Source organism: Carassius auratus, chromosome 37, assembly GCF_003368295.1.
Source record: "Carassius auratus strain Wakin chromosome 37, ASM336829v1, whole genome shotgun sequence".
NCBI lineage: Eukaryota > Metazoa > Chordata > Actinopteri > Cypriniformes > Cyprinidae > Carassius > Carassius auratus.
Window position 1 is genome coordinate 10,661,654 of NC_039279.1, and position 17,407 is coordinate 10,679,060.

Below are 17,407 nucleotides of genomic sequence, written 5' to 3' on the forward strand. Positions count from 1 at the left end.
GGGAAAATGTTTATGCAATTTAGCTTACTGGGTTTTAATTCTGATCACATATGCTTGCTGGTATATAATAGGTGTCTAGCGATCAGGACTCCTGGCATGGACTCTGGCAGCTGATACTTTAAACTGATACTCAGGACGTTCCAGAGTGTCCAGCAAGCACCAGGACCATCTCCTCCTGAGCAGTGCAGAGCTTGGAATGGCAGAAGAGTGGTGTGAGAGCATCTGCACACACAGTGAGGACAAGACTTTTGGATAACAGCCTGGTGTCAAGAAGGGCAGCAAAGAAGCCACTTCAAACAGTTAATCATCCTGAGATCATCCATGTGTGGGGTTGCTTTTCAACCAGGGGAGTGGGCACTCTAATAATTCTGCCAAAAAATACTGCCATGAATAAAGAATGGTATTGTGGTGTATTTTGCCGGTTCTCCCAAGGATCAAACTCAGTCAGGGATTTTTCTCTCAGAAGAAAAGACTTTATTTTAAGCAAAACAAAGTCGAGAGCTTGTTGCAAGAAGCTCTCTCGAAATGCTAGGTTGCATCTCATTATATACCCTATACAGGGCGTTTCCAAATAGTCAAACTTTTCCTTAGGCTTGCAATTTTGATCCCTCCCTAGGGAGACGCTATGGTAAAGAGAAGAGACCCATTGCATGTTTTTCCAGATGTTTCCTGAGACTTGCTATGGTAAAGAAAAGTGGTGGTCAGGATGTTTTTTGCAGACATAGGCACATTCCTTTCACACAAAGGCTATATGATTCTAATGGAATAAAACACGTATGTATATATATGACTAGATTCATCTTGATCATACTTGATTGAGCAAAATCCCACCAATAAAAATCTTCCACATATTCTCCCCTTTGAGACTTAATAAGTCTCACATTTGATTATTCTTATCCAGAGTGCTACTCCATAATCCAGTCATATTAGTTACACTACCTAGTGACTAAATAAGTCACATTGTATTATCCCCAGTGACTAGATTATGAAATTCCACTCTGAGGGATTACTGGACCAAACATCTCTCTCCTAATTTGACAAGGAGTGAGTAAAAGATCCAGTCTCCCTAACCCCTCTTTAATAGTAGACATTGTTAAAAGCATGAATGTGCAAATGGTTCAGCATTTGCCTGGTTATCACAGTTTTGTATAAAAGGCATAAAAATACATACACATACAAATACAAATCACATCACACATTGAATATCACAAGATTATAAGAGTTGATCTTCAGCTTAGATACCTTATGTATCAATTTCCCATTATTTTGATATCTTTGAATTTAATTTGCTTAACTGTGGCTTTGACTAGTAACCTCAATATAGGAAGTATACAGTAAAATAGTAAATATCCTGTCATTAATGCCATTCCTAAAAACTTTCCCTATTTAATTATAAACTATGCTCCACATGTTCCTAACTGTAAATCAAACCAGTCTTACATTTTATTATCTTTTCCAACATTTTCTTTATCTATCATTCTTAGCCTTTTCAATTTGATCAGTTCTTCATTAAATGCTCCCTTCTATAAATACAGCATTTTCCCCAAACATAACACATACTTTTCCTTCTTCAATTCACAAATCTTGAGCTTTTCTATTTTGCTCTTTTCATTCTATTTGTTGCATCCAATTGCTCTATTTTCCCTTCAAATCTTCCTACATCCATATTTCCCTTCTCATAACCTTCCAATTCTTCATCTACCATTACTTAAGATTCTCTTTCCATTTTTTCTTTTCTATTTGTTGGCTCATATCTGCTCCCAAGTATTTTGATCTCAGTAGCAGTCCCATCACTCTCTCATTCTATCTTCACCAGGGAGACTCTTTGCGAGTCGTTGCAATGGTCTTTCCCTCGTTGGCAAGGGTGGGTCGTTACTAGCACGCCCTTCATCCCTCACTTCATGCTGTGTGGAGTTTTTGAAGCTGGTTGGGATTATTTTAAGGTTAGAGATGTGAACTCAGGTGTCACTCTGTAACTGTTTTTCTGATTTATTAATGCAAGGCTCTCTTGACATCATAACTGCACCCTCACTGGTTCTCTTTGATGGGGCGAAGCATTCCTTGGCCTTACTAGAACTGCTGCCATCTGTAAATGGAAAACTTAAGAATTTTTTGTTAGTATTATCAAGCATGCTAATTTGTTCATTTTGCCAGTCGTCCTTCTTGGTGTGACCTGTGGAAATGTAATGTGGGTTGAGGGCTGTCTTGGCCCCTTTTTGAGTTTTCACAATTCCAGTGCTGTCTTTACTATTTTTTAATTCCTTTCAATTTTATTCTCAACAATTTTCTTATTTAGATATCTTTTTATTTTGTAAACTGAGTTCTACTATATTACTGGATATTTTATCTAGGCCTATGTTGCCCAGTAGCATAGGCCTTTTGACCTGGAAAACACTCAACCCACTGCATTTATTTTAACAGTCAGAAAGATAATGTTTCATCCTTTTGACACAATCAGCTCATGATATGCTGAAAAGAAAGTTAAATGTGGGGTGGACAGAGCAAGCTTGCTTTGCTCTGCCTTCCCATGTTATACGCTGCGCATGTGTGGCACTGTTTTTCTTTCTGCCACAACAAAGACCCAGGTACTGACCAGGAAACTTAACCAAATTCATCCATGGTCATTATTTTTCTGGGCATAAGTTTGCCCTGTGGGCCCACATTCAAATTTGTATACAGCTGTTTTGGGCAAATTGATTGAATTGCCTCAGTGTCTCATCAGACACTCTCTTTCATGCCATACAACACCATCATTCATACTTTTTCACCCATCATTCATAGTTTTTCACACATCACTCCCCCTTTTTTTTTTTTTTTTTTTTTTTTTTTTTTTGCCAAAAACTTTTATTTTCTTTCTTTCCTTCCTTTTTTCAAAATCTCATAGATGAATTTGTTTAGAATATTAGGCCTAGGCATTGGGCATTTGAGAGAGCCAATTATCATTACTCAAATGTCACTTGTTCGTCTAATTTAAAGTTTATTCTAATACTTTTTTGTTATTGCTCATGAGCGACTCTGAGAAGAGGATTGGAGATCTCTGTAAATCTTGGATCCATGGCCATCAACATTTCCATCTGGTTATCCCCAGTGATGACAGTATATGTGATTTCATGATTTTGGACCTTTGGAATATTTTTTTATTCAATATTATTTTATTCAGTTTTATCTTAGAAAATTACCTTAAAACAAAATGGAGTGACCAATATTTCTATTTTTTCAACCATATATATTTTTCCTATTGTTCATCAGGATACCCTTTTTTATTTATTTATTTATTCTCTTCTTTCCCAAAGCGCTCAGCATTGTTGTCAAGTATTCAGTTATGCACTTTCCCCTAGTTGTTTAATGAAACAGTCTTACTATGCCAAATCCAGCTCCATGTTTATCTGATTGGTGAGTTAAGTACTCACTTCTGTCTGTCAAAGTTATTATTTTTTCTTTAAGACATGAGGCTGGACTGGAACCTATTGAAAAGCAGATTGAGAAAGTTAGTTAAAACACAGAATTTAAGGAAGTGCTGTGAGACCAGTGAATAATCAAGATTAAAACATAGTAAATAAAATAATTAAATAAAATAATTAACATTTGAAGCAGTCTCTATAGTGTTCATTGAATCTGCAGGACCTGTGCACAGAAGGGATGGAAGTCCTTCTGGTGACATCATCAGCCTGGGCTGTTGTACCGGGTTGTCAGTCTGTGATGGCACTCAAAGACCTGATGTTGTGGCGTACGGTCTCCGTTGTTTTTCTGCTTCTTCTCAGTCTGGCTTCTGGTTGCTTTCTGTCAGAGTTTTGCATTTCATAATGTTCTTTTCAACCTCAGGAAAAGTCTCAAGTGAAAGATTCACCTTTTCCTGCTTTGATTCAGTCTTCTCCTTGCTGAAGTGTGTTCTTCTCTTTCAAGAGGGGAGGGGAACATCCATCAGCCCCTCCCTCTTCTTCTCTCTGCAGCTGTGTTTGCTGCTTTGCCATTCCTCGACAGACTCCATTTCATTGCTTTCCTTTGTCAAGGCACTGTTCCAGAAATCATCTGAAAGTTTAACACTCAGAGACTGCATTAATCAAATGCACCTATGTAACTTCTGACCAAATTGTTTCTGAGCAATCAGCTCTTTTTCTAATTTTCACTTTTCAACCTCTTCTTTCAGTGGTCCCTTAATAAAAACAAAATCATCTGGTTGAAAACAGCAGTTCTCTTATTCTTTGTTAGTAAAGCAAGTTCTTCATTGCAGGAAAATGGCAAGCATTTTTTCTTCTTTGCAAAATGCAGAAATCAGCTACCTTTATTATCTAAGTATACTGCAATAAAACAAAATAAACCTTCCTTTTATAACAGTCAGACATGCATATGGTAAAATAAAGACTTCAATCATAATTTTTCTTCTATATTTGCATACAGGATTCAGAATAATCTGGTATTTGTGAATTAATGTTTCCTAACCAACATAAAATAATTCCTATTATTGTAAATAAAATAATTAAATTTAATTCTTTAAGCAACTAGTTTCCTTCCTATTGTAAAATGCCTATAGCTTTTGAATCAAAATGTCTATTAACTTGGTCACCCAATCTTGCTTTCATTCCACATTGCACAAGTTATTTCTTTTATTTTTTACATTTACACAAGCCCAATCTCTGAAACTCTGTAATGGATTAACTTTCATACTGTGTCCCAGGGATAACAAGATACAAATTTTAGATGTCTTCACATATTAGATATAAAGTTTTAAGCACGTGCATCCTTTAAATTCATCTATTAATAAAAGTTATTCAATAATAAATGCATATCTTATTTTAATTAAAATATTATTATTTCTATATTCCACCATTTCTGCCATTTCTATATTAGTCCATTTCTTGGAACATTTGTATTTATTTTTCTCTAAAACAACCTTCATACAGTTAACTTTATTGTTTTAGGGCTCCTGCATTCCTTTCTCAACACCAGTCTCTGTAACCTGATCACTCCCAAGTGATGGTCCAGGAGGGGAGAGCACCTCTTGCTCCCCCCATGTAATACAACTTTACTGTGGAAACGTCCTCCTTTGTTCTCACTCCCACTACACTGGGCTCAGAAAATTTTCTCCCCTTTCACACAGACATCCTAAATGCAAAAATCTATTATAGATCTTGGTTCAAACTTTATTGATGCTATTTTCCTAAACCCATTCACACTTGCTACACTCTTTATTGAGCCAGAGTGCTTATTCTTGCATACTTTTTCCCTTTATCTAAGGGATAATCACACATTAGTTGTCCTTTTATTATCAAGGCTCATAATACATTCATCCCCCTCAAGTGGATACTAGCTGCGTCCAACTCCACCCAGCCACCCTGAAGTGACGGTCCAAGAATGGTGCGCAACTTTTACCCACCCAACACGGAATTTCTTTGTTTACACATTCATTCAGTCCGGACACAGATACATTCACACAACAAAACACAGCTCTTCCTAGAGCTCGCTCTACCTAGAGCGTCCTTAAGGGCCCATCTATTCAGTCCTTCGAGAATTTCACTTATACATTCTCAAAGCGGTATCCATGGGACTTTTCCTCGCGATTCCTTAACTAATCTGCTTATCCGTTTATCACTGTCCTACCTGGCACAGCTATCCAATAAACACAGACCACAGCATGCCATGTCTTTCTGCCTACACCATATTTGTCTTAAATCGAGATTGCCTTCCAAGGCCTTCCTATTAATAACCCAAATATGTGCATGCAGTTATTTCTTCTGGAGTAAAACCCCTTTTTCAATTTAGATATCATATTATTTTTTCTAAATTTGGAAGAGCAGATTTTAAGTGTCCTTACCACTCAGAGCTGACCAGTCAACAACACACACTAATTATATAAGCAAAAATGCTTACCTTATTCTATGGTGGCCACCACTGTGTGTGTGTTGCTCATCAGTCAGCTCAAAAGCAGTCGTCCACTCTGCTCCTTTCCAGTCCCATCTGGGTCGCCAAATCTGTGGTGTATTTTGCCGGTTCTCCCAAGGATCAAACTCAGTCAGGGATTTTTCTCTCAGAAGAAAAGACTTTATTTTAAGCAAAACAAAGTCGAGAGCTTGTTGCAAGAAGCTCTCTCGAAATGCTAGGTTGCATCTCATTATATACCCTATACAGGGCGTTTCCAAATAGTCAAACTTTTCCTTAGGCTTGCAATTTTGATCCCTCCCTAGGGAGACGCTATGGTAAAGAGAAGAGACCCATTGCATGTTTTTCCAGATGTTTCCTGAGACTTGCTATGGTAAAGAAAAGTGGTGGTCAGGATGTTTTTTGCAGACATAGGCACATTCCTTTCACACAAAGGCTATATGATTCTAATGGAATAAAACACGTATGTATATATATGACTAGATTCATCTTGATCATACTTGATTGAGCAAAATCCCACCAATAAAAATCTTCCACAGTATCAAACCGTCCTGCAGGAGTGATTTCTTCCAATGATCCATGAGCAATTTGGTGATGATCCGTGCATTTTCCAGCATGATGGAGCACCATGTAACAAAGCAGAAGTGAAAAATAGGTGGTGTAGATCATTACAATAAAAATGTTTTATCCATGGCTAGACAACTCCCCAGATATCAATCCCATAAAGACCTGTGGTCAGTCCTCAAAAGGTGAGTGGACAAGCAGAAGCCCATAAATTGTGTTTAACTCCGAGAAGTAATAAGGCAAGAAAGTGCATGGGTCAACACTGGAAATATTGACTTTTTTTTTTTTTTGGTCAATAAAAATCTTTAAAACTTTTTGTTAAAACTTTGAAAAGAACCGACTCAGGAGAATGATTCAATTGCTAGTTTTGATTCCTACAACCGATTATTTGAACCCTGGTGTTAAAACCTCAACTTTAATAGAGACGCTGCTATCAATTACATTTTACGTTTATGTAAAAACTACTCCATAACATTTTTGGCTGACCTCTACTCTGAAGTGTTTAAATGAGGTAAAGAAAATTATCGAAAATAATCGTGGGTGTCAGTGCATGTGAGCATCCAGGGAAAAGAAAAGAAACATCTTGACTTCAAAATTAAATGATCAAAAACAGAAGGGAAGAGTTAAATGTGGAAAAAGATAATGCAAAAATAGCAGCAGCTATGCATGGAATTATAATAAATCAAAGTTCAAATGGAGACTGTACATGATAGGTATGAAAAGTAAGAAGGGAAATAAAAAGGAACAAGTCATAATAAATAAACTGAAAATTGGACATTGCAAACTAAACAAAACTCTTAATGTTATAGGAAAACTCCTGACAGGACTATGTGATGAATGTCAGGAGGAAACAATTAAACACCTATTTATATCATGTAATAAATATATACAAGAAAGGCAAGTGTTCAAGTATCAGCAACGGGAAATAGATATAGTAGAGTATGTTAAAATATATAGTAACATAATGGAAATAATTACCGAGGACGGAGATATTTGTTTCATTTTCTAAGGAGAACCGGAATGGAAGGACGAAGACGGTAAGTTTAAGTGAGACAGCAGATGGCACTAATGCAACACTATGGATGCCTAGTGACGTAAAACTCCAACGAAGAAGAATAAGGCGGCGGGAACATGAAACAAGTTAGGGACAGTTACTAACGTTTCTGTTATGTAGTTAAAATGCATAACTACTATTATCCCACCGGAAAGCGTTTTTTAATTTGACTGTAAATCCGATGGAATCTGATAATGGAGGCTGTGCGGTGCAGTGTGGAGTGTTTATCGGAGTTCAGTGACTGTCAGTCAGACTCAGTGCGCGTGCTTCAGAAAGGCGTGAGTCTGCTCGTGACCCGCGGAGACCGAGATGTGCTCCTCTTCAGTGTCCGCGAGAGGAGAGTCACGGCAAGTGGACGCCTGTTCTCACTTTTGTATTCAACTATAGTACCTTCCTCCATGCTCACTTAATACATGTTGTTTTCCAGACAGTAATGCTGTTTGAAGCTTCAGTGATACTTTTGGCATTAAGTGAAGATAAACATCGACTTTATGCACTTTGCGCGAACGGTGGGCTTTACTGCACCCCTCTACCACCACAGCTCAGGTAACTTACTAGATTACATACAGATCACGGTTTCTGTAATAAATGATCACTTGCTATTAAATATGTATGTATAAGTGTGTGTTAACTTAATTACAGCAAATAAACGTACGTGTTTACTGGAAAACAGACAAAAAATGCTGATTATTTTTGCACTACACAAATCTTAGTCTAATTAAATGCTTTTAAGAATGGAAATTTTTGTTTTAGCAACTGTAACCAAGGGGCGGTGCTTAGTAAAGAATTCTATTCAACAATTAATATTACTTATCGAATTCACGTTTTGTTTTACTAAATGGCATAGATATTTTTGGTTTTGTGATTTTTGGTTTCCATGCTTTTCCCCTCTTAGTTCTTCCTCTGTCCGGGTGAACAAAAGTCCTGACAGCATGCTGTATACTGTACCAGATGAGTCAGTCGTCCTGAAAAATGCCAGCCTACAAGCGTTCCTCATAGTCGAGAAGATCCTAGTGACTCTTAGCCTTCACAAGTCTGTTTGGAGTTTTGATCTCTACGAAGAGCCTGGATCCAGGCCCCTTCATAAACTTGCATGCTTCCAGGTTAATACTCTAAACACATGCCGTGAAAAAAGTGTGAGTTCACCTCCAGTATTGACTTGCATCTACCCTGAAGGATCCACATCAGTCAGCACTGACCTCCATCCACATCTTGAGCCCCATCTTTTCAGGCTTTTATTTGGAGTGGACGCCTCTCTAGTCAAATCTCCAGTCATTCTGTGTGGTTTACCTGATGGACGTATTTGCTACTTTCCTTTGCTCGTTCCCACCCTGGCTGGTCCTGCAGGAGAACAGAGGTCCCCGGTCAGAGTCCTTCAGAGTTTAGAGCAGCCAGTCATATTTATTGGAACCTGCGTCTCTGGAGAACACGGACCTCAGTGTCTTGTTGCAGTTGGTCAAAGAGGCAAACTTCTAATTGTCAGAAGTAAACAAGCAAGCCTGGAAGGAAAAAAGGCAGATTATAGTATGACTGAATTAAAGTGCTTTCATTGCACATACATTTGCCATTGCTCTAGTCCAGTGGTTCCCAAACCTGTCCTGGACATTTTGTATATCTCCCTAATCAGACACACCCAATTTAGTTCTTGCAGTCTCTACTAAAGAGCTGATGAGTGGAATCAGGTGTGTTAGATGAGGGACACATACAAAAGATGTAGGGCAGGGGGGCCTCCAGGACAGGTTTGGGAAGCACTGCATGTCTTTATTTGATTTGAGAGTCAGTTATATATAAGAGTGTACACAATAAAAATAAGGAAAAATCTTTTCAAAACCTAGTAATCATGAGCCAATTTATAGGAGATGTACTATTTTGGTTTTCACACTGGTCTCATATGGTTTGTAAAACCTTTTTACCATTTTGAAAAAAATAAGTAATTTAGTATTTCCTTGTGTTTTTAATACATATGATCTAATATTGCCTTGATTTGGCAGTGAAGCAGTTTTTATTAAAAGATTTTTACAAGAAATAATACTCAAGATTTTCTGTTTAGAATATTTTTTTTTTTGACTGTATATTCCTTAAAATATGAAAACTACTGTACTCCTACTCATTTTGAATATAGTTTTGGTAATCTATAAATCACTTTTTATAGGCTTCAATGAGCATAGTGTACGAGGACCAGTGCTGTGTGCCTGTGTTGATGATAAGCGGCTGTACTACAGCTCTCTCAATGACCTACATGCTCTTCAGCTCACCGCAACTTCTTCATCAGAAGCGACAGGAACTGAATCCCAAATGCAAGCTCTGACCTCTGACAGTCTTGGTGTATGCAGGGTTATAGCACTTGCTGGGCCATATACTAACCCCACAGGTACAGTACATTAAGTATGATGAATCTCTATGCTGTTTACCAGACTTTTGCAGTATTTTAAGTCATTAACACAGTGTTTGTATTCAAATTTAAAGGATCTGTGCAGCTTTTGGCAGTATCTTTGAGCGGAAAACTGCTTTGCGTGAACCTTCCTCAAGGATCTGAAAAAGCAAATGTTCCCAGGTTGCCCTCATCTCTGGCAGGTCAAAGAGTGAAGGACCTCTTGGCTTCCATCGCAAACATCTGGGAGAGGTCTGTTTCATGCTTCATCATTGAAAAGACTACTGGTTTTCCAGCAGCAAAATCTAAATGTCACTTTTTGAGTTTAGTTTGTTTTATTTAAATTTTAGTTTATCTTATAATCAAAGTTGTTCTTGGTGGAAAAATAGCATTTTAGTACATACAAATATATTTTTATGAATTAGTTTTTTGTTGTTGTTTTTCACATTTAAAACAATCAAAAATATTATCACGTAATTTACTTTTTTTTCTCTCCTTCTGCAGGGCAGAATCCTTAAAACACAAGCTTCAGGAGAAAAATGAGTGTCTCAAACATCTTAATCAAGTCATAAATGTTTACAGCCTACTGTTGGACAACCATGGGAATGAAAAGGTGTGTAATATGGGCACCAAGCATCCAATCAGCTGTTGTGGTGTAGTTAGATGGAGCTCGTTGCTCCAAAGAGACTCTTTGACTCTCACATGTGTGCTTGAAAATTCAAGTGGATGTACACTGGAACATGGCTGGACTTTGTGCATTCAGGTCCATCCATTATCCAAGGGTCCAAATATGGAAGGCTCATCTAGGACATACTCATTCCCATTCATGAAACTGGATTCTAGTCAGAAACTGGATGTAACCATCCCCCTTGAAAGCACTGGCGGGCTGTCTCTGCCAGTGAAAGTCTACTGTTCTCTCGTCTTCTCCCTGTCTGCTCTGTTTAGTCCTGCAGCATCTTCTCCTGGTGTTTCCCAGCTCCTAACAGAGATGGGCTCCATCAGTGCACCTTTGAGTACTTTAACAGTCGACTGGCTAGATGCTTTAAGGCTAGATGGATCACTTTCTCATGGTAACATCAGACACCACACTGTCACAGATGGCATCCAATCCTTCCTACATTCCAGAGGAGCATCAACCAGAGATTCTGATACTACTACCAAGTCAGGACCCATCACAGTGATGGTCAAGGTATCATCAGAGCTTCTAAAAAATAAACTGCACCTCTCGGCAACCAGCAGTGCAGAAAGATGCATGTCTGTTCTGAACTGGTTGGTATCACCTGAGGCCAGAGGACAAATGTCTGTACAAAGTCCAGTGGTTTGTGCCTATGGCCCAGATGGATGTTCTGTCAAGCTTCTGGCGAGAGAGGTGCTGACTTTATACTATTAGTTATTCATTTATGATCATAAGGTCTGTAATTTAGAATGAGTTACCCATGTATTTCCTAAAGGTAACACTGGGAGATTTCTGTTCTGATGGACCTCTTGAAGTCTTGGAGATTCGGGTGGAAAGTTCATCTGTGGCAGCGGTGTGTGGACTGCATCATGCCATTCTAAGGCGCCTGCAGGTACTTTATAATAAAGTATTTTCATTTTTCGAATGTGGACTTACAATAGAATCTAACTTACTGAACAGATCATAACATGTTCAACAGGTCTTGCTCAGAGACTCGGCTTTGAAATGTGGTCGAACTAAACAGTTAAAGTCACAGAGCTTGTTTGAAGCCATACGGCAAGTTGAGGTAGATCTGATTTCCTTACATTTATCTGTTTATTTCACTTTAACACTGTGTTTGACAGTTTTGCTTAAATCACATGCAACAATATACATTTTTTTTCTATTGTCAGTCTTTTTATAAAGACCTTCAGGATGCTCAGAATCAAGCAGCTCTTGGTGGCACAATGAAGACGAATAAGAACTCTGAAATCCTGTTCCGCATTTTTCTGCAGCAGAGGGCAAATCCACTGGTCATTCTCTGATTGTACTACACCATCATAATTCTTTAACATATTTTTAAAACAGTGGTAGTTATTCAGTAGTTTTACTTTTAGTATACAAATCTCATGGGTTCCTTTTTGTGTGTCCAATTAATCATCAATTATTCCATAATCAATAAAACACTGCCTATATTAAAAGAGGTATGGAGAAAAGTTGTCCCGAAGAATATAATTTATCAAAACTAAGTATTTACCAACAATAAATGTGGGTAAATGCAGTCTGTGAGTGTGTATTAAAAATTTCTGTAAAATAAATCCACGTATTTGATACTTTAGTCCACTGGTTGTGTCTCCAGATTGAAAAGCTTTTCTTTGAGCCGATAGTATCTGCCGCCTTTAGCCATGAGCTGCTGGTGTGTTCCCTGCTCCACGGCTTCACCTCCCTCCATGAAGATAATGTGGTCTGCTTTCTCTACAGTCTCCAAACGATGAGCTATCACCAGTACTGTCTGATCCTTTACGTTATTCAGCACATCTTGAACCTGGACAATAAGATCATGAATAGATACTGAGAACCACATAATTGATCATGTTACAGCATCTCAAAAATAACAAACAGGTGTTTATTAAGATATTAGGATAATTTTAGTATTAATTCCAGAGGAGTCCGTACAGCTTGTTGTGTGCTGCAGTCCATGTGGCTGGTGGCCTCGTCCAAGATGAGAATCTGTGGGGTTCTTATCAGGGCTCTGGCTATGGCAATGCACTGCTTCTGCCCTGCAGACAGCTGGTCACCACACTCACCAACATCTACAGAGAAAGTGTCCAGATTTAACATACTCGTTTTAACCAAGTTTTATTTTATTTATGGGAATGCATGATATATCAGTACCATATTGATTGTCTGCAAAGTTTTATCTACCTGTGTCATATCCTTGTTCCAGTTTGCTTATGAAGTTGTGTGCATTGGCTTTCCGAGCAGCTTCTTTTACTCTTTCAAGTGTGCAGTCCTTTAAACCGTATTCAATATTATATCTCACCGAGCCAGAGAAAAGCTCAGGATCCTGGGATACCATTGCCACCTAGTCCAAATGACAGAGAATGATGTATCAATTTACAAACTACTACGCATTTCACCAAACCATCCAACAGAATTGGTTGTTTGTCCTCTAGTAACATGGTTATAAATGCTGGTGTATCACTCCTTGCCTTTTTATGTAAGTACTGGTGTTGGTATTGGTACAGAGGTTCTCCATCCAGTAACACCTCACCCTCCTGTGGCTCATAAAACCTCTGCAGCAAGCAGACACAAGAGGTCTTCCCACCACCTGAGGGTCCTACCAATGCCGTCAGCTTCCCTGGACTCAATTCCAATGTAACAGACTGCAACAATTCAACAATGAGTCCCATGCAAAATTCAATTAGTTCTCTCATCTGCTTTTGTAGTATTAACCAAAACCTACCTTGAGTGCTTTTTCATTAGGGCGTGAGCGGTAGGAAAAGGTGACCTTTTCAAAGGTTAATCTTCCCTCAACCTTCTCTGGGGCCAAATCACCTGCCTCTCTCATCTGTGTCTTCCTGTCAAGCAGCTGGAACACCTTCACTGCTGATCCCGCGGTATTCAGCATGTCTCCATAGATATATACAAGATGCTGAGAATATAATGATGGAATGAGTTTAGTCTCTCTAAATTAAGAGTCATATTACTGTAACATTCTACCAGCCAGTCATACCTTCATGTTGGTCACCATGTCCTTCTGATAGAATACAAATGCAAGCAGGCTGCCGCTGCTAAGCTTTCCAGAGGAGATGAGATTTCGGCCTAGGAACAGCATTGCTACCTTCAAGCCTACTGTAATGAACTACAATGCAATGAAAGAAGAATCAAAGAAATGGAACACAATTTCTGTTTTGGAGACCGGTGCATGCAAATCAGGGCTGTATATGATTTACCCTGCGTATTAAGAGATGGGTGGCACTGTATATGCCTTTACGCCTCAGAACCTGGAGCTTTCGGTTAAGAGTCTGTTCATATCGCTGTTGCTCCTGATGCTCTGCCTTAAAACTGCGCACTGTCTTCATCGATCCAATGACAGAAGATGCCAACTCCGTAGTCTCTGCATTACAGTCCTGAATCTCTTTGGCTATTTTCTGATAAGAAAGACGAGACGCTATGAATTCATTACAGTGTACTTATACAAAAAAAAGTTTTCTGGAGAGGCCAAAGTAATAAGGAAACCAACATGAAGGTTTACTTACCTGGGAGATGTTGTTGTATGAATTCTGAATGAAAGCAAGAAGTGGCATTTCGATGCAGGTGAGGAGGGTTAACTGCCAGGATAGTCCCAGCATAAAGTACAACATGCCACATGTCTTTACGAAACTCCGCAGTAACACATTCACATTCATGGCCACAGAACGACCCATTTTATCAGTGTCAGAGACTAAGCGTGACGTGAGACTACCTGTAAGAGAGAAAATTGGGTTTCTGAGGCATGATTTAAAATAATATATTATCACATGCATTATTTGGTAGCTTTGTCTACTTTCAAAATCATACTCAAATATGCAGAGTAATGCAGTCTCACAAGACGTGTTTTTAACCTTCTGGGGATCTTCAGTCATTTAAGAAGAATTTTATTTATGCATTTTTTAAAGTGTTTTAATTTTTTTGGAATGATAAAAAACTTTTTGACTTTTGTGGCACTTGCTATTTGAATACATATAAAAATTGTTTGATTCTGAGGCAGCTGGGTAAAAAGAGTTGATTCTACTCCGATGAATCAAGTCCTCGGCCTATTGGATTATGCTGTGGTCAAAACTCGAGAAGCGTTTTTTTTTTTTTTTTTTTTAAGTTGACTTGTTGACTTGTTTTTTTTTAAACATGACTGGACTGTTCACAATGGCATCTAAAACATGCATTTAGAAAATAAAGTGAGTTTTTATTTCTCTGGCAAATGTTTACTTAAAGACAATTAGCCCTACAAGGCAACTGAAGGAAAGGGACAGGTACTGTACCTGTTTTGTTTTCTTCAAAGAAGCTTATCTCCTGCTTCATGAGGTTCTGGAACAACATGTTTCGTATTCTTTTGTTGAGCCTGCTGAGGCTACACATGAACATCCCGCCACGCAAACCACTGAACAAGGAGCTTAAAGACACAACAAATGAACAATAAATTGCAAAAACAAAACCAGTTTTTCCTTTTTAAGGTATTTTCAAGGCAGTTATTTTACACTGACCTTCCGAGTGAGCACAGTGCCAAGAGTCCAATAGCCCATGAGAAATTGGTGTGCTGGTACTTTCCACTCAATATGTCAATAACTTTGCCAATGCAGTATGGGATGAATGTCTCAACTATTAAAAAACATTTTTTTTTTTATTACTCTGTATCTAGTTTTTTCAATGTAGATAAAAGATACACTGTAATCAGGTTTTGGATTTAAAATTAAGAACTAATTCAGACAATATTATAGTTTTCTAAATCATGAGAAACACTCACACAATGCTGCCAGGCTGAGGAAGAGGAATGCAGCCCCTAGATGAAGATAATCTGGCTTGGAGTATCGAATGACCCTCATTAGGAGTGCTTTGGCCTCTTCATCTTTCTTCTGGTTTCTGGCACCCTTAGATGATCCACCATGTGGGAATGCCATCTCCCACATGATATATGTGAGGGTAGATGTAGCTAAGCTCAGGATCACCATGACAGGATCAGGAACAGGAGTGAAGCCTCTCATGGTCCCTTGCAGCATTGTCTGCATACTGTCAAACACTGGCGGTAGGAAGCTCAATAGAGCTACCCAGCGCTTCAGGAGAGGCTGAATGCTGCTGTCAGCAAAAATTGTGCTCAATGCATAAAGCACAACACAGCTGATGGCCCTGAGAGCCCACAGACACCATAGATCCAGACTGCCCTCTCCATCCAGCCACAGCAGTACCAACCACACACAAGCCCAGATGGCAAGATCACAGCACAACAGGCCGAAATGCACTGCCACGGTTTTATAGATGGGGTGAGCCTCTGAGGTCATCTGAAAAGATAAAGATAAATCAGATAAGCCAGTCTAGAATAGTTACAAAGCCTGGTCACAGTAACGATAGTCTGCTGGCCGGTTTTAGCCGTGCGTCCAGCTGAAAAACCATTTAACGTTACAAGCTAAGACTAGCAAACCGACTTAGGTTGGTTTACAATGTTTTCAGCCGCATCAATCTTCTCTAGTGCATTTAAATATAGGATATAAGCGCTATACAATATAAAGAGATAAACAATATAAGTCTTCTTACCATTAGCTTCTCCCGTTGCAGTTTGTCGCAAGTTCGCTTTTGGTTTCACTTTCACAAATCTGGGCGGTGTCAAAACTGTTTTTCAGATCCATTTCGATTACGAATAATGATAATCGACTTAGAAAATACATTTAATAACCGCATAGTTTATTTAAAACGAGGTAGTGTGCATAAAAAACGTTTTTATTTCATATTGCTACTGTGTTGTGCGTATGACGGTTCATGACGTCGTACGCTGCGTCGCCTCGTCAACTTACCCGCTGTGGACGCTGTTTGGCGCGGTCTTCAAGCGGCCAGCAGAGAGCGCTGTTTAGTGACTATCATCAATCATATGGGTGATTTCATAAATGTGCAGCCCTTTATTTCCCTCGTGAGCAAGTGTGTAAACAAAGATTTTAACAATAAAAAACTATCTCCAACATTTACTATCATTATAGGCATTTTTTAAACACATATATAGCAATATAGTACGCGTATTTATTCTTTTCATTGCAATAATAGAATGCAGTTTATTATGACTTAAATACATTTAATACATTCTTTGTCTGGTAGAATGTTTTCAAAAAAATTTTTTATAAGAATTGTTGGAATGACCAATAATGTTGGTCTTTTCTGCAAACATTAAGCAGAAAGATGAAGATGGGTTTACCTACACATCCAAGTCAAACCATAATATACTATCATTAATAACTGCATAATTGCTTATTGATAGCAATACATAAATACATAAAATAATAATAATAATAAATCAGATAATGTTTCTGCTTACATCTTTATTATTAAATTTAAACTGAGTACAGAATTTTCTTTTTTTTTATTCTAGTTTATAGTTTTTATTATACATTGTATAAATGACTCTCTAGGGGGTAATCATAGCCCTTTCCGCTTATATAAGCTGGTCATTTGCTTTGGCAAAGTAACAACACAACAGAGCATCTACACAGCAACCAGCAAGAGTGTACAGGAGGAGTTTAAATATAAATCAGCACGAAGTGAAATATGACACTTGTTCTGTTCAGCAATGAATAATAATTCATGACACTGCTGCACACTCTGCACCTTCAGTTCAAATACAATCTTATTCAGTACTAATCCTAACAAACCAACCAACCCAAGGGCACATATTTAAGATTAGTCATACTCAAGCACACACTGAGAACCAGAAATCAAGTCTGAATATGAAATATATCTTGGTTAAATTATGTCTGTACATGGACTTTGAAAACCTTAAGAGCCTATGTGCAATAATAACAAAACCATTTTCTACTGATTTATTATACGGTGCCTTTCCTACCCTTTGGGAACTGACCAACAATCT

At 38.3% G+C, this 17,407-nt stretch overlaps 2 protein-coding genes across 2 annotated transcripts; one reads left to right on the top strand and one right to left on the bottom strand.

Moving 5' to 3' along the window:
• The first annotated feature begins 7,532 nt into the window (after positions 1-7,532).
• On the top strand, positions 7,533-11,856 carry LOC113056161 (Fanconi anemia core complex-associated protein 100-like). The gene is made up of 9 exons (XM_026222715.1): positions 7,533-7,842; positions 7,923-8,041; positions 8,391-9,019; positions 9,648-9,866; positions 9,962-10,118; positions 10,371-11,235; positions 11,318-11,434; positions 11,522-11,608; positions 11,715-11,856. The coding sequence occupies exons 1-9, from the start codon at positions 7,690-7,692 to the stop codon at positions 11,844-11,846; spliced, it is 2,478 nt and encodes an 825-aa protein (XP_026078500.1). The 5' UTR covers positions 7,533-7,689; the 3' UTR covers positions 11,847-11,856.
• On the bottom strand, positions 11,617-16,321 carry tap2t (transporter associated with antigen processing, subunit type t, teleost specific). Its single transcript, XM_026222716.1, has 12 exons — positions 16,090-16,321; positions 15,305-15,836; positions 15,045-15,159; positions 14,823-14,953; positions 14,064-14,269; positions 13,758-13,955; positions 13,538-13,666; positions 13,268-13,456; positions 13,014-13,187; positions 12,727-12,886; positions 12,478-12,614; positions 11,617-12,346 (listed from the first exon to the last, which is right to left on the bottom strand). The coding sequence occupies exons 1-12, from the start codon at positions 16,090-16,092 to the stop codon at positions 12,137-12,139; spliced, it is 2,184 nt and encodes a 727-aa protein (XP_026078501.1). The 5' UTR covers positions 16,093-16,321; the 3' UTR covers positions 11,617-12,136.
• Positions 16,322-17,407: the final 1,086 nt, after the last annotated feature.

Bases quoted from the DNA above. Each gene is read 5' to 3' on its own strand.
- LOC113056161 (XM_026222715.1), top strand. From the start codon at position 7,690: ATGGAGGCTGTGCGGTGCAGTGTGGAGTGTTTATCGGAGTTCAGTGAC. The intron at 9,020-9,647 runs GTATGACTGAAT...CACTTTTTATAG, and splicing joins AGGAAAAAAGGCAGATTATA to GCTTCAATGAGCATAGTGTA. The intron at 9,867-9,961 runs GTACAGTACATT...TCAAATTTAAAG, and splicing joins GCCATATACTAACCCCACAG to GATCTGTGCAGCTTTTGGCA.
- tap2t (XM_026222716.1), bottom strand. The intron at 13,188-13,267 runs GTAGGTTTTGGT...GAATTGTTGCAG, and splicing joins CTAATGAAAAAGCACTCAAG to TCTGTTACATTGGAATTGAG. The intron at 12,347-12,477 runs GTACGGACTCCT...CTTATTGTCCAG, and splicing joins ACTGCAGCACACAACAAGCT to GTTCAAGATGTGCTGAATAA.